This window comes from Ascidiella aspersa, chromosome 3 (genome assembly GCF_963924565.1).
Source record: "Ascidiella aspersa chromosome 3, kaAscAspe10.2, whole genome shotgun sequence".
In the NCBI taxonomy this organism is placed as follows: domain Eukaryota; kingdom Metazoa; phylum Chordata; class Ascidiacea; order Phlebobranchia; family Ascidiidae; genus Ascidiella; species Ascidiella aspersa.
The window spans coordinates 1819960-1836832 of record NC_139449.1 but is presented as its reverse complement, the minus strand read 5'-3'; the positions used below and the strand labels follow the sequence as shown (position 1 = coordinate 1836832).

At 32.8% G+C, this 16873-nt stretch overlaps 1 protein-coding gene across 1 annotated transcript; it reads right to left on the bottom strand.

The window, feature by feature from the left end:
* Positions 1 to 2649: 2649 nt before the first annotated feature.
* LOC146158041 (band 4.1-like protein 5) lies at positions 2650 to 15628 on the bottom strand (the record flags this gene model as incomplete). Its single annotated transcript, XM_083383698.1, has 11 exons — positions 2650 to 2884; positions 6336 to 6435; positions 7055 to 7173; positions 7541 to 7695; positions 8507 to 8665; positions 9046 to 9133; positions 10706 to 10826; positions 11508 to 11605; positions 13046 to 13173; positions 14230 to 14331; positions 15449 to 15628. Coding segments are annotated over 11 exons (1353 nt in total), but the record flags the coding sequence as incomplete, so codon positions are not given.
* Between the last annotated feature and the right edge of the window lie 1245 nt (positions 15629 to 16873).

Sequence of the window (16873 nt, the reverse complement as noted above, 5' to 3'; positions counted from 1 at the left end):
AAATGCAATTAAATCGAGATATATAGCTATTTATATATAACAACAAGAATAACAATATTAGGTTGGTGTAAATTCTTTCACATGCAACAATTGCAAAACAAACGTGATTGTCTCGAAACAAAGAGGTGCAAAAAAAATCCATTTGTCGTGGCACTCTGGCGCCATCTTGCGGTAAATGACTGAGGTGTTTTAGGCGAAAATGCTTAACTTATTCTGCGGCGCAGTTTGTGTTTTTTTGACCGGAAAATTATGTTTGGTGCAGTTGAAACAAGTGAAATGACGATAACTCGTGAAAGGTTACACCGCAAAATATAAAAGCACCAAAAAAAGGCACCGTTATTTGGGGCAAAACGAACAAAATTGTTCGACAAAATCACTTTTTTTAGTGAAAAGCGATAAAAGTTGGTAAAAAAGCATCTTACACACAAAGATAAATGCGGAACACGGTTATATGCACCATATGACCCCCAAGATCAAAAAATAAAAATAAAACAGGGGTGAACAAATCAACTTGTCGGAAATTAAATGATGGTTACAGCCTGTTCCAATATAACGCTAAATTGATACATTAAAACGTTATACAGCCCTTTTCAAAGGTCGATTTGGAAATATGCGTAAAACTACCAAGGCCAAGTGAAACGAAAGAAGGTCTTAAAAAAGTCAAAAATGGAAATAACTTCTAGAAATAACAACGTTATAGTTTTACGACAAGCCGTGACGCATCTGTCGCAACAGAAAAATTTACGACGAACGCTTTTCATAGCTTTGAGAAGCGGTTTAAACTGCTCTTTTAAAACCTTTGGACTTTCTTGTTGCGCGAAAATGCCATACAAATTTAGGCTGAGAAAAAAAAAAACTAATTCAAAATTCGCCTTAAAATTTAAAAGTGTCAACTGGACGTCTACTGTAAGTTTAAGGACCGCTTAACCGAAATCTTAGGCCTCTACCTGGTTTAAGACAGACTTTTAAATGCTTTAAATACTTTAAAATCACAATTTTGGTCAAGGCGAATTAAGAAAAACACAATGCGGAGATATCACAATGCAATAGCGAGAAGGTTTTATGGACATAATGAGTTGAAATAGATAAATGAAAGAAGGGAGTTGTTATAATTGGCACAATATCAATGCATGCTTAAAAACAAGGTAATTGGTAATTTTAAAGTTTGTAAAAAACCTTGGGTGGTTTGAAATTTAAATGGTTAAATCCTGGAAAAATTGAAATTGTTTGCAAAGATTAAGTCCTTGTTAAAATCAACAAGTTTATGTTTAAACTAATTGTTAATTAAAAAATGAGTTGTTTTCAAGTCTGTTTGAAACCTTAGGCAATTTAAATAATTAAATATAAAAAAAATGCAATTAGTTGGCAAATCAGTCTTTACTAAAATCTACATTTTTCGTTTAAAATTGCTGATTGTTAATTCAAAAATGTGGATAATAATATTGTCTTCCTTCGACAATATTGTTTAGATTTTAAAAGCTTTTGCATATCTTTCAAAGGTCTTAAATTTTGACAGTTAGATTGGCGAGAGGGCGATATCGTTATTCTACATGCGAGCGCCATTCTCAAAACAACACGCTTTTGTTTTCATAACGCCACAGGCCTACAAGCTGTCATTGTGACGCCACAAACGAAAGTTGGCATTTCAAACGACGCACTACGTCTGTGACGCAACAGGAGAGCAATGCAACTTGGTTGTGTAGTCATAAGCGGGTTGAAAAACAGCGCAAGCTGCAGAACTGAACCGACTGGGTTTGCCAGCAGCGGTGGAGATACTATGTACAGCGGGGCTTGGTGGTTAAGTAAACATTACGGCGCCGGGGAAAGTGCAAAGAAGCAACATTTGTTCGCCAGCGAGTGAATGCATTGCTGGTAACGCTTTCGGCCGGCGATTTTTGATAGATCAGCACCACACTCACGCACACTATTTATGGTTGGTTTTTCGGCACAATACGAAATAAAAATGCTGATAAAGAAGTTCCGAAAAGCCGCCCTAGAAGTTCATTAAATAAATTTCTTTAAAATTGGTTGCGGAAAAACTGTACCATTGCAGTTGAGAAAAGATTTAGTTAAAAAACTAAATAAAAGGATTATCTTCAATATTTATATGCAATAATAATAATGAGGACTACTGCTAGAAAAAATAACACTAAAACTGGGTTTGAATCGGGTTTGACGTTCCAAGAAAACAAAATAAGATAAAAAACTGCGGGGTACGAGTAAAAATTCCGGCTTTATGAAGGTTATGCTTAGCGCTTGCGTTGTGTGAGTGTATGTGACTGCAATGAGCGCATTTACACCGAATTGCAAGGCTAAGAAGTAGGGATGTTAAGAGGAATATCGATACTCATTGAATAGTATCGGTATTTGTCCGATACTAGGGTAGTATCGGTGCCGATGTGATGCCAGGCCTATTAAGCATTTGAGCCTTATAATAGTGGATACCAGGTGAGAGTAACTTAGCTTCTCAAAGCTCAAGCAAAACTTTGTCTTAACAGCCTGAAAACAGGAGTTTTCCAAGCTTGATTTCTCATATTTTCGAAAACGACGACATTAGGTTTAAGTTTGTACTTTTGCCTAAAATACGGGACAAAATATTGGCGTGAGACACAAGATATCAGTCGCCCCTACTAAAAAACTTTGCCCGGCAGCAGTGCTCAAAATGCTAGGCGTTTGCGCCTGGGCCGTGGATCTACGGCTTTAGCAAGGCTATGGGCCGCTGTAGCAACTGTACAGCATAGATAGCAGCAGTTATTGTAGTGGTAGTAGTAGCGGTCAAGATCAAACCGGTATTCCGTATGCTTGTCTGGCACTCGACCTGTAGGCTGTCTCTTTAGGCTTGCCTTCGTAGTGGTTTTGGTTGTTAGAAGCTTGCGGTGGCGACCTGGAAAAATAAGATATAACTTATTTGTAGGTGCGATAATATCGGATCGGAGCCGATACCCAATGTCAAGTGGTTGTATCGGTACTTGTCCGATACTAGGCTGGTACGGTGCCGAAACCTAATATTATGAAAATTGAAACAAGGGTTTACGATCCAACGCATCGATTGAAAGATCAACTTAAAAAAATGAAATACAGGCTAACAACTTGATACTAAACTTTCAAAGCAACCTTTATAACCCTGGAAAAACTTTTCTTGTTTTGTTTGACTGAGCATAGCGGTGGCAGTGATGTCAAAAGGTAATTGGTGACTGATACCACATTCTTTTGTTCAAAAATCTGTATAGTATTCGATAAAATATCTCCTAGATGTTTGTTTGTTTTAATTAAGGAAAAAATAATGGGATTTAGACGGAAGGCTTCCATAGAGTTTTTTTCAGTAAACATTTAGCACAAACTACAAAAGAACAGCAGGGAAAACAAATTATGTTTTACAATACTATTTTTTTTTTAATTCTTAGACAAAATTGATCTAAATCTTGTTAAGGAAAACTTAAAGATTTTTCAAACTAAATAATACTTAAAAAATCCTGGTGCCAATTTTTGAGTAAATTTAGGACAACATTTTATCTGAAATACAATCAAAAAACTTCATAGACACAATAAAATATCAAAGTAGGTATCATCTTGAACGTTTCGAATAAATCTTAATTCATTTTCAACATCTTGAAAATACCTATTATATATAGGCTTTGATATTCTTTTTACGTCTTACTACAACCTCCAACCATTATGCTCCAAAGTTTATAGACACAGCTTAATAACATGCTTCTTCGTTTGAATAAAAATTTAATAAAATAACTTTTACAAACATTTATAGAATAAACATGTTTGTTGTAAAAATTAGGGTATAGTTGTTTTAGCATCGTATAAACATTTTGCTTTTTACACAACACAGACATTTATCACAGCTGGCATTAAAGCATAAACAGAAATGCAAGATGCATGAGCAAAGAATATGCATAATTTATCAAAGAAGCAGGTAATAAAGCTAAGCATTGAAATGTCGGAATTAGATAAATGGCATACACAGGGTTGCCAAACATTTTTATGAAATAAACTGACATACATTCAAAGACTAATTAAAGAAAATTTACAGGTTTTCAAAAAACCTAAAATTGGGTCACTTTAGGTATTTAATATATATATATATATAATTTATAAACAAAACTGTATAAATGCCATGTTTACAAAAACAAAAAGTTTAAAAATTGGTTTTACGATGGCCCTTTCAAACGTTAAGCTGACATGGCTAATGATGAAAGCTCATACCACAGGCCCATTAATTAGCGATTTCATTGTTAACAACTCAAACTAAAAAAATATCCTTTTAACATGCAAAATGAACTAAACTGTTTTTTTGTGAAACCTGAAAACAAAACCATACAACAAAGGAGACCATTATGCTATCCAGACAATTTTGTTACAAAAGTTACTTAATAGACAAATTAACATATCACAAAATTTTGAAAACCTTGTGTTGTGCAATTAGAAGCATTTGCGTACTAATGATATTACAAAAAAATGTTGTATTCACCATTTAATAAGAATATCGCATTGTTTGAGATTTGTTTGGAAATACTGCCTTGATTTGGCATGACTGCAAAATTTTTAACTGATTTCAATAATAAGATACTCTTTTTATTAATGACATTATAAAAAATGTTTTATTTACCACTATAAATATTAAACTAAGTACAGAACTTGGTAAACCGAAATATTTCGTTATAAAGCATCTTCAGTATCTAAAAACATAACACCACTTAAGTCAAGAATACGCTAATAAAAACCTAAACCAACTGTTCTAGGCAAGTGGTGCACTACGCAAGCCGCAACTAAATGACGATGCAATCAGTAAAGTAAAGTTATTTACTAAATTCTGTACTTAGTTAAATGTTTATCATTGATGTGCAACTAGAATCGTTTGTTTTCACCATTAGGATTCAGGCAGATTTTGTTATTCGAAAGAATACTTTGATTATATTTACCATTTTAAGAATATTGCACTTTTAAAAAAAAAAAGTATTGGAAACACTGCCTGAATTTTGCAAGACCGCAAAATTCAAACTGTTTACATTTACAAAAGTACTTCTTTTGCTGAAAATCCACCTGCCCGTCTGTTCAAAACCAAAGACAAACACAATGTTTGCTCTCTCCAAATAGCCAGGTTTAACGCGCAAACAAATCACGCATTCTTTTCATGCTCAGTATACTAGTAATGACAGTCAATCATGTTTGCCCTAAACTTATCTTGAGTATTAAATTGTGGATGGGAAACTTTTACAGACACTTGCTTGGCGGTAACTAGAAAAATTTGTAGGCAAATCACACATTTGAAATGTTATCCTAATTTGGGGCATTTTTAGTGCTTGAATACATTTAAGTTTACACGGGTGGTCATGTCAATATATACCAGTGGTCGGCAACCTTTTATCACATGCGGCACACCAAGAGAGCTAAAACCTACAAAATATATGTACATCTACAATCCACAGTATCAGTAAACATCCTAGGCAGCCAATAAAAAATGGAGCGAATTATGAAGAAAGGCGCCTAAAATTTTACATATTACATTCCTTTGTCTTCTAATTTTGCGGTTTTGCAGACTTTCTAAGTCAAAAGTCCTAAAAAAAGTTTGCCCTTGAAATAGCTGATTAAATCACAGAATGATTTGTTTAGTAATAACTTTTTTGAAAATTTTCGATATGCAAATCATTTCTAACTAAAACAATGACTTTTAACAATTCAAATGAGCTAAAGTTAATAAAGTAACTAACCCCAATGTCTCAAAATATAACAGAAAAGCATCAAAATCATTGTATTTATAGCATCGAACTAAAGAGATTAAGTAACACTACCCGTAAGTCTAAATATCTGACACAACAGCCAGATAGTTATTGTATAGCATTTGATATTGATTGAAATTTGTTAAAGTACTCCAGCGTCTAAAAATATGACAGAAAAGCCAGAAAATTATGGTATTTTTAGCATTGAGGTAAAGAGATTAAGTAACACTAACAGTAAGTCTAAATTTCTGACAAAATATTCACACAATAGTTGTATGGCAATAAAATATACACACACGTATGTGTTCAACTCTTATCTAGCCCTTCTAAAGCTGCTTTTTCATGATAACGGCTTACGTAACATTAATAAATACACCGAAAATCATCACGGACTAACTGAATCTGTCGATCAATGATGCAAGCAAGGCAGGGTAAAAAAACTGCTATTCTGTGCTGAGGTTTGAACTCACGACCTTTGTCATACCGGGATCGTCGCTCTACCAACTGAACTACAAAGGCTTTTCTAGCCTACATAGCTTGCATCATTGATCAACAGATTCTGTGAGTCTGCGATGGCTTTCGGTGTACTAGTTCTACATTCTTTACCTTTTATTTGGTGGCAAGGATGGAGGGGCTGCTGGGCCTTGCTGGGGAACGTAACGACTGAACGGATTATCCCCTGTCGGAACCGGACGCTGTTGCATTGCTGTAACAAAAATTTGTGAGAAAAATTAAACCGATGCTTTAATACAGAGGTCACTGCTTTAATACAAGTAGGGGCATATTAGGCCTGCAGGTGAATTTCACTGCAACACACTGCCATATGAATGAACATATAATACATTTGAAATAATGTCGGATGCAATGTCATGCTAAATTTTGATAAATATTAAAACTGAACGGCATTTTCTTAAAGCTGAGAACAGTTTTGTTAGGTAGTTCTATATTTATTATATTTCATTTGTTTGGCGATACTTTAACGACATTTATATTTAAGGCGCGCAATCGTCATAGACCAAAAGTATGCTTTAATAAAAAGTTGTTGTGCAATGTGAATTACATTTAAAAAACAAAAGACACAGATGTATGTTAAATTTATTTGAAGCCAGAAAAAAAATTTTTTGGAGGATTTTATTTAAATAAATAAAGCCTTTTTTTAAATATGTAGCAGAAGATAAAAGATTTCAAAAATACTTATTTTTTACCTTCAAAGCACATTGCAGTTTACACAAAAAACATTTTTTTGCCAATTTCAAGAAAATTACGACAAAATATTACACAAATGTTAATTTATTTGGGTATAAACGAGCTGTTAGAAATCTTACGTCTTCTGAATGTCGGCCTTCTTGAATATCTTTTACTCGGTCGTCGCTCGAATGTGACCGATTTTCGAGGAGGTTGATTTCTTGTGATTTCAAATTCTGTCCGAACACTGGGACGAAATCTAAAACAAATTTCAGTTGGTAAAAACAAGAAAACCTATTTTCCAACTTGTCATACTAATTTGTTATTTATGAGATGCAGAATTGGAGATAAAATTGGTACTTCAATTAACGTTACCAAGTGTTTTTCTATATGTACTTCATATATTCAAATTAAAAACTAGATCACACAAAATATGATTGTCATTTTATTTTAAAGTTATCAGTAATCACATGTCCTTGATTTAAGAAACTTCTAAAAAACATGTGCCTTCGCTCATGATATTATTCTACTTGTTATACCAATTGTGTATTACAGCTTTAAAAAAATTACTTAAATTAAAGTTATAGCGCTGTTGTCGCTGTAGATGACAGTTATTTTTAGCTTACCTTGATCCAAGCCTAATCATTTGCTGTCGTTGTCCTTGACTGACGTTGGTTTTAAGTCGGAAGAAAGCGTGATGTTCGACGGCACATTTCCACAAGTGCTTGCATGCTTTCGGGTGGTCGAGACGGAACACAAAAGTATGCTCCTGCTCCACGCCCTAACAACACAGAAAAATAAATTGTTAAATAAATGATAGAAAAAAGTTTTTTTTCCAATTTTGTTAAGCCAGCTAAGCTGCTACAAATTCCAGTTATTTTCCTTTCCAGTCGCAAGTTAACGATACATGTGAAATAATGGCAGGCAACAATAATAATGACCGGTCAATTTTACTAAAATCTTCTTTTAAAAATTTGAGTTTGTGAATTACCGTGGGTAGATTAAAAACAATATTTTGTTTTAAATACCAAGCAAGCTGTTTTTAAATCGGTAAAGTAACAAAATGGCACAGATTGAGAATGGGATTTTTGTTTAAACCAGGCGTACAGAGGTGAAGTAAGACTTATATTGAAGGAGTCGGATTATTAAGCTAAAGTTTTGTGATTCCGGTAAAACTAAGGCTACCAGGGTCCTGAAATCGACGTGCGTTTGTGCATTACCTAAAAAAATTAAACGGCAGCCCAATTTGTCCTACAGGCCGTAGTAATGAATCAAAAATTGGAAATTTTAAAGAAACAGAAATATGTTACCGTTATGTTGATATAATTAATGAATCTTAAAACCAAAAAGTCGAGTAAATCGACAACATCTTGATAAAACAGTTTCAAGCTATTTAAAAAGTCTGTGTATATAATATTTTTGTTCTTTTGGAGCAAAATGGTTGGAGGTTGTAGTAAGACAGTAAGAATATCAAAGCCCATACAGAAGTAGGAGACATGTTGAATGTTTCTGACAACTTTTACATTCAAAATGCTGCCTACTTCTGCACAAGCTTCAATATTTTTATTATGCTAACTTCTGTTTTTACGAACCCTGTCATCGTCCTCTGTCACGACCAGCATGAGTCGTTTGCCCTTGAAGTCGAGACGCTTGATCTTGGGCCAGAAGAACAAGCCGATCTTCTGGTCACCCTCAAAAACAAGAACCCCAGTCGGGGTGAGACCCAGGCTGTAGTTGTTGCCGTCCTTGCCCTGAAATACATAGAAAAAGTTATTCAAAAAAAAAATTACCAAAAAAATTTAGATAAATAAAAACTGATTAATTGAAAAACAAGGTTAACGTGTCAGTTGTTTACAGTTTAGTGTCTAAAAAGTCAGCAATATATCAAATGTACTGTAAATGGTAATATGTTATAAATATATAAAATATTGTTGAATAATTATTTGCAATTTTCAGTAATAATATTGCAACAACTGAAAAAACCTTAAAAATAAATGAAGTTAAAACCTGGCATACGGTGCGATTGAAATTTTTTTTGTAACCTGGAATAAAAACTATTTAAATTAGTTAAAATTGTCAAAACAAATTTGCCATAAAATCAGCAATACTAAAAGTTCGAAGTGTATATCACCTTGACTTGGTGCATATCTACTCCATACATTTCCCTCCATTTTGCGATGTTCAGAAAGTTCAACTCTGCGTCGGCAGGAGTTTGTCCTCTAAAAAAGCATTTAAACAGGCATAAGTATTCTATTCTGGAAGCGTCACCTGACAAATAGTAATGACTGGCTTGTTTGTACACTTTGACATTTTGTGTTTGTGAGCCAATCAATTAAAGAAATTGGACTGTTGTTGAAACAGGATTGAACAGTGTTTATTTTAGGGTTTAGGAGAATTGAACAGATAAATAATGTGATTTTGTGAAGAATACGATGGCTAAGGAAACGGTAAGTCATTATAATGTCTGTTATTATTATGTACTCTTTACATATTTTATTAAATTCAATGTCCAATAAAAGTAAAAATTTTAAATAAAAAAATGAATAATTTTGGACAGACAAATAATGTTAAAAAACGCAATGGCTTACAAAATACTAAAACTACATTATAAAAATGTCTGTGATTATTTACTACTCTTGATTTACAAATTTAGTTATTTTCAGTTTTAAATAAAAGTCCCAAAACTAAATCAATAGGTAAAAAAACATTCAAAAGATCTTTTCAAAGGATCTTAAATTAGATCGCTCAACGATATTTAAATATATTCTGAAAACAAACATGGTAAATGGTTTGGTCAACACAATTAAAAAACATGGTTTAATTTTTTTAAAGGCATTAACTTTTAAAATAAATAACTTAAGCTGGACAAACAATAAATTTAAAGACTATTCAAAGAATTTTGAAAAAATATAGGTTTTAATAGTCTTTTCAATATGTAAATCTATTCAAAGACATCAAAAGACTTGGCAAACCTGCTATAACAAGAATGACAACAAAATGTATCATTAACATTTTATCAGAATTTTAAGTTCACAAAATGTATTTCATCAACTGAATACGGTGCTCAATAATCTAAGACTGGTATTTTTCAGGTTCCTTATTCGTTAGTCTTACAACAATTACAAAGTCATGTGACTATGAGATCATTAGCTTGCCCTGTGTGGAATGTATGATGTCATAATTAAGGAGAAATTTTAGAAGTCATGTCTTATGCAAAAATAGTATTACAACATTGAGAGATTGAGAAAGGAAATGGAAACCACAATTAAAGTGTATATGGTAAAAAATTTAAAAATATAATAATACAAGAAAAAGTGAATAAGTCTTTGGCAAATTTTCATGGTAATAAGGTTAAAGCTAAGTTTGTTTTGCTGGCATGATAATTTTAAATAAAAGTGTAATATGGGAACCAAGGCCAATAAAAACACATATAGAAAATTAATAAAAAAACACCAATATATATACAAATAACTTAAACCTAATCAGAAAACTAGATTGAAAGTAGTTATAATGGTTGGAGAGTGCAGTAAGACATTGTAAGAATGCCAAAGCCCACACAGAATGATTTTATTCAGCATAGTGAGAACCCACTGATTGAAACATCGTTAGCTCTGTGCTTTCTTATATGTTAAAAATGAATAAAAAAATATTCAAAACTTTAGAAATTCTACTGTGCTTTCTTATATGTTGAAAATGAATAAACAAATATTCAAAACTTTAGAAATTCTACCTACTTCTTGATAGATTAAAAGTGTAAATAAAATGAAAAAAGTGAAATGCATAATGCTTACTTGCACTTTTTATATGCTTCGATGGAATCCAGTTCAAACTGTTCTGTCTGGTTTGGAACGAATCGGAACTCGGAGATGAAGTAAGGGTTGTGTACCTCAGGGTCGTAATCACCAAGTTCGGCTGCCGAATATTTGACAACGATGTGTTTAACACGACAGACGTTTGCACAAAGTCAATTAAACAAGCATGACAGCGTGGGGTCGAAATTTCTCATTGCGTAGGTAGAACATATTAGTCAGTAAATATTTTAAATCTAATGAGAATGGTTGTTGAGTTGTCATCACAATTAAGAAACTGAAGTTGGAGACTATATTACAATATTCACACTCATAGGAATTTTGCCACAAGTGCTAAAGCAAATTGGTCACATTTGCCATTAAATGTTCCGAATATTATGAGAAATGTTGTCATGTTTTTATAACAGTTAAGAAATTGAATACATCAGTATAAATTCCATGTACTTCATAATGTACTGAACTTGCATGTCATAATTAAACGAAGCAATTTTGAACCATTTATAATCTAAAGCAAATCAATCATTATAAAAAATCACAGTCTTCCTTTATAACCAAACTTTCCTTTATAACCAAACCAAACTATTTACAGATAACTTAAAAAGCTCCTATAAATATCATAGCTACTAATTTACTCGATCTAAAATATATTGATGTTGGATCAGCAATAAAAGATTTTTTTTTATTTAAAAAGTATTCCAAAATATTCATACTATGCAGCCTATTTTGGTGAGATTAAAACGACTTCAAATATATATATATATAACCAACATAAAATGCTACTTACATTGTAAAGCATACCCTGCCAATTGGACGGCAACATCGAAAGGACATGACAGCTTGTCTTGTAAAATGTCCTTCTTCAATTGCAAAAAGAACTGGTATCTAAATTGAAAACAAAAACAAACTTGTAATAACACTGCTGTTGTAATTGCAGCAATTGTTTGTACACTTATTAGGCAAATATGGTTAAAACCATTGTATTTTCTCTGGTCAATGCAACCCAAAATACCACGTTGCTTGTGGCACCACCAATAAGCAGCCCTGTGCAACATACAGATTAGACTGGATTTTTAGCAACATATTTACATAACAGTTTACTGAAGAACATTATAAGTTATGTTTGGTATATGAAAATCAGTACGCAAACAGCTATTGTTTTTTTGCTTGTTGTGGCTCTTGTAGCATTGAGTTGTGCACGTCTTCCGTATAGGCAATAATCAAAAAATAACATTAACCGGACACAAATACAAAAGTTTTGAAATTACTTTAAATTTATCCAATCTGACTGTTTGGTATTTCGAGGAATTATATGGGCGATTTAGAACTCAATTTGCTATATGATGTGGAACTCAAATTGCCAACTTACAAAACTGTTTTAGTGCAAACAGAGCAGGTTGCGTTTCACAGCCACTTACAAGAACAGTTATTACCATAATTATACACCAGGTAACTGTGCGTTACAATGCAAAGAAAGGTAAAATTATACATTTCTATTTGTTTTCATCTGTTAAAAATAAAAAAAATGTCTGCAATTTGTTTGGTGACAGAATATGGCTATGAAGTGTTTATTGTTCAGTGCTGTAAACCTAAGTATGCAATCTTGGATAAATGCCAATAAAAAACTTTGTATTGCTCTGCCATTTAAATGTTTGTGACAAGCCTTTAGAATACTCCATTTCACACTAATAAAGTTTAGGCCAGGTTCAACGTGATACCAAAAGCTATAGATCTGTGAATCAGGCGGCACAGAAAAATTCGCCTTGAATGTAATGACAAAAGCTATAAATGAACCTGTCTGATCATACACATATATCTATATAACTCATCAGGCAACTTGATAAAAAAAGCTACTAAGAAACTTTTAAGCATAACAATTTGTTAACAATGCCCTGTAATTTCAGCTTTTAGAATGAACAAATACACACATCAAGCGTTTAAACATTCTAATTCAGAAAATAATGGGTACCAAACTTATTTAAGCAAATTACCAACGATTTACAATCCAACCAGCTTTTCCACCTTGAAAGGTAGCTTTCTTAAAACAGAGAAAGTGAACAACTGAAGGCAACATCTTATTAACCTAGAAGCAAATTTTGGCAAAATAACCAGGAAAATATTACCACTGAACATATAAATTTGATATTTTTCTTGCTTTGAGCACTCGAGCATAGTAATCACATCAAATTAAATTAGGTCGCAATATTTTTGTCCAAAATTTTAGGTTTGGTATTGAAATAAAATGTCAAGTATCAGATATGCAAAGTAATAACATGTACCTTGTCAAAGTAATAACATGTACCTTGTCAAAGTAATAACATGTACCTTGTCAGTTCTTCTTGTAGGAGATTGGGTTCTGACGAGTAGAACTTGACACGGAAATGGAAAGTGTACGGCGGCCCGATTTTAACTTGCTTAATAATCCTTTTGGTTTTATCCAGCCAATGTGGAACCTGAATAGATTTTAAACAAGTGTTTGCGTTAATTTTATTTTCTAGAATAATAACTGGTAATCAAGAATAATCTACATATATATATATATATATGTCTTTACTTTATATATATTTCTTTACTTTAGTGTGTCTGGGACAGCATTACTTAGTAAAATGTAGTCTTATTTAAATGTAGTCTTAAGTAAATGTAGTCTTATTTTCATGCATAATGGTTTGAGGTTATAGCTAGACATAGAATGAATATCAAAGCCCATACAAAGGTAGATAGCATTTGGAACGTTTCGAATAAATCCTAAGATAATGGCTGGAGGTTGTAGTTAGACATAGAGTTATTATCAATGAGTTAACATCAACTTTATTTATCAATTAACCATGTTAAAAATGAATAAATAAATATTAGAAATTTTTACAAAAAGCTACCTACTCCTGCACTTATATTCCTAATAGTCTTACTTGTATTAAGATTAATACAAGTCTTTATTCATGGTTGGATGACTTGTATGTATGTGACACTACACAAGTAATACGACTAACTGCTTGTTTGTACAAAAGCAGAAATTGGCAAATTTAGGCACAAATGGAGTTGACCTATTGAATCTTGTATAAATGCAAACACTTAAATAAGCACATTAATGTATTAGCTTTTGTTTTGTGAGAAAAAGTTGCTTTAATGCTTAACTAGGATTTAACATATTTCATTAAAAATTCCTTGTTAAGGCTCAGGTTTTACAAAAAGTAGATTTTATTGATTTTAAATAGCAGTGGAGTTTTGTCAGTAAAACTATGAGACTAGTATAAATGTTGAAATATTTATTGTGCATTTTTTCCCATTTATTTTAAAGTTCAAATTGTCTTGGCCCCCATACCTTACAGAGTACTTTTAGTTCCATTTTGTTTGAAATTGTAAAGTTAAAATTGATTTTGAGTAGCAGTGGAGAATAAACAGTAAAACTAAGACATGAGTGTAAATAAATTGTTAGTTTAAAATTCCCATTTCATTTTCATTTACAGTTTAAAAATTCATCTAGAAGCTGTAAGTTCAACACTAAAAAATACCTGATTGGCATCCATATACTGCAGACCAAAGTAATCGACTTCGATGAGGTCGAGGTGGTAGGAAATTACTTGTTGGTAAAGAAGCTCGCCCAGCGCTTTTTTCTGCAAAAAAAGTACAACAAAAATTAGTAAAGTAAAAAAAAGATCCTTTGTCATTTTCGGATTGTTTTTGTATATGTTCCACATTAGAGCAGGCTAAACCAGTAGCTCTTGAACCTTTGACACTTATATGTTGTGGAAAGCAATAAGAAGGTGTGACTCTTGACATAAATTCGACTTATTCAAAGGTAGTTCTGTTATATTATTAACTATTTTATTAGTCAAAGTCACATTAGTTGATTATTATCAATAATATCTAAGACAAATTTACCTCAAAAGGTGGAAGAAAAAATGTCTGATACTAGTAAACAAACTTGATGTAAAAATGACACCATTTACCATTGTGGTGTTGAGTAAGTACTGATGTTAAGACTTGGTATGTCATTTTAGTACTGAATAAACAACAACCACCGAAAAAATTATTGCCTATATGTAAATAGTTTACCATCGACAATACAGGAAGCAATTTGTCCCATTCAGGAAATCATCTGAATTTAAATTGGTTTATTTTGTAAGCCAGGAAAACACTTTGCATACGTACATTTTTTTAATTTAATATACCAAAATTAGGTTATTATCTATGTATGTGTTTGCTAACCAATACAATGTTATTTCTATTTTTTAGTGGGCATGTAATTTTTTTTTCAAAATTCAAGCCATGGTTTTATCACTAACAACATTTATTTCAAGACAGATCTTAAATTAAAGAGATATTTTCAAGCTCTTTACATTGCGGTTGACATATATCAATTTTTTGCCTTGTAATTACAGTTTTACTTAACATTTTTTTAAAAGGAACTGCTTTGTGTATGGCGGATATCATTCTAAACATAGAGTTGTTAAGACTTTTCAATATGTAAATCAATTCAAACAATTCTGAAAAGACCCAAACATATCAAACAATTTAACTTAATAATGAATGTAAAAGCTAAATAGGTCGAGTAAATGTACACCACTTAAAAACGACAAACCAATAGTTCTTGGTTAACATAAATGGTCAATTTACTTAAACTTTTTGGCTTTGCCATTCACTATTAATGTACATTACAAATCCGTGCAAAGTAAAACCACGATAAAAAAATAACATATCAAACAATTGAATAAACATTAAATAACATACCGGTACATCAACAGATACATCGGTGCCATCTAGAAGTATAACCCTCGCTGTGATAATCGACTTCCCCCGTTTTCCGTCCGGCGACGGAATGTGAATCCCTGATTCCGACTGGCCCCGTCCGGTCGAGGCGGGCTTGGGGCGTCGTCGGCCCCGTCTGCTGAAGGTTCTTCTCGCGGATCGTTACGAGCATCCAGAACGCAAAGTTGGCCAACAAAACAACGATAAAAACAATAATTTGACTAGAATCTTGCAACTTGTCTGAAACGAAGAAAAACGGGTATAGGAAAATTTTCAATCGAAATTTGAAGTGCACTAAATTCAGATTGGAAACTTAAGATTTTGCATCCGGTAGAAATGTTTATAAATGTGTGGCTGTATTAACATTATGTCAAGCCAAAACTTTTGGCGCTGGTCTAGAGTCTTACCACAATGCACATTATTTTGGTCAGGGTTTTGGTAGGTTAAGCAATATTGTTGAATAATAAATATAATGATACTTCCCTCACCCAAAACTAACCCACCCTCACCCAAACTAACACCCAAACCCAAATAATGTGCTTGCTTTAATTGTTTCAAGCCAAGGTAGGGTTCCAGACAAGCGCCAGAGTAAATTTATCAATTAGGAAGAGGTTATTAACACAGACATCAAAGTAAGTAAAAACGACAAATATTCATTTATGGGTGCCAGGCTGAGAAGTAAGGTCGACATAAAATGCCGTCAGCCGCGAAAAATTGGTCAAACGTGCAAAACGTCCGTCGAGGTAATGGTTTTCAGTAGAGCTGCTCTTCATTTTTAGACGTGCTAATTTTACAAATAACGTTATTACAGTTGCGCAAATTTTGGCAGGAAATGTTATTACAGCCGAGCAATTGCAAAATGGTCTCCCCAGAGTAAAATCAAAAGTTTCCAATCTGGTATGGGTGTAAAAAGAGCGATCTGGGCAAATAGCTTATTAAGCACCTCCGGAGGCTATTTATTCAGCCGACAAAGTACTTAAAATTGATTTTATAATTATTTATTGAAATTATTTGACGTCGATCGATATATCGGCTTACCGATAATATCGGCCAATTTTCCGCGTCTCCCGATATATCGGTATCAGTAAATTTTTGCCGATATTTTACTGGAAACTAATAAAATATTAGTTTAATAGAAAAACTCCATCTAGATTTGAATTTTATTTTTAATTGGCGATTTACTTCAATTAAAAAACAGCGTTTGATAATACAGTAGAGTATCTTGCTGTTACGTTAAGCAGTAACGTAGTCGAATAAATTTTTTGCTTCACTAAACACAGTTATTCAAGCGTACGTATTCGCGTCAGGGCTGTTGCGCCAGCGAGCGTGTCTCCTAATACTAACGGAACAGAGCAAAATGCTTGGTTAGCAAGTTACAGTTTTATAGACTTTAAGGAAATGATGCTA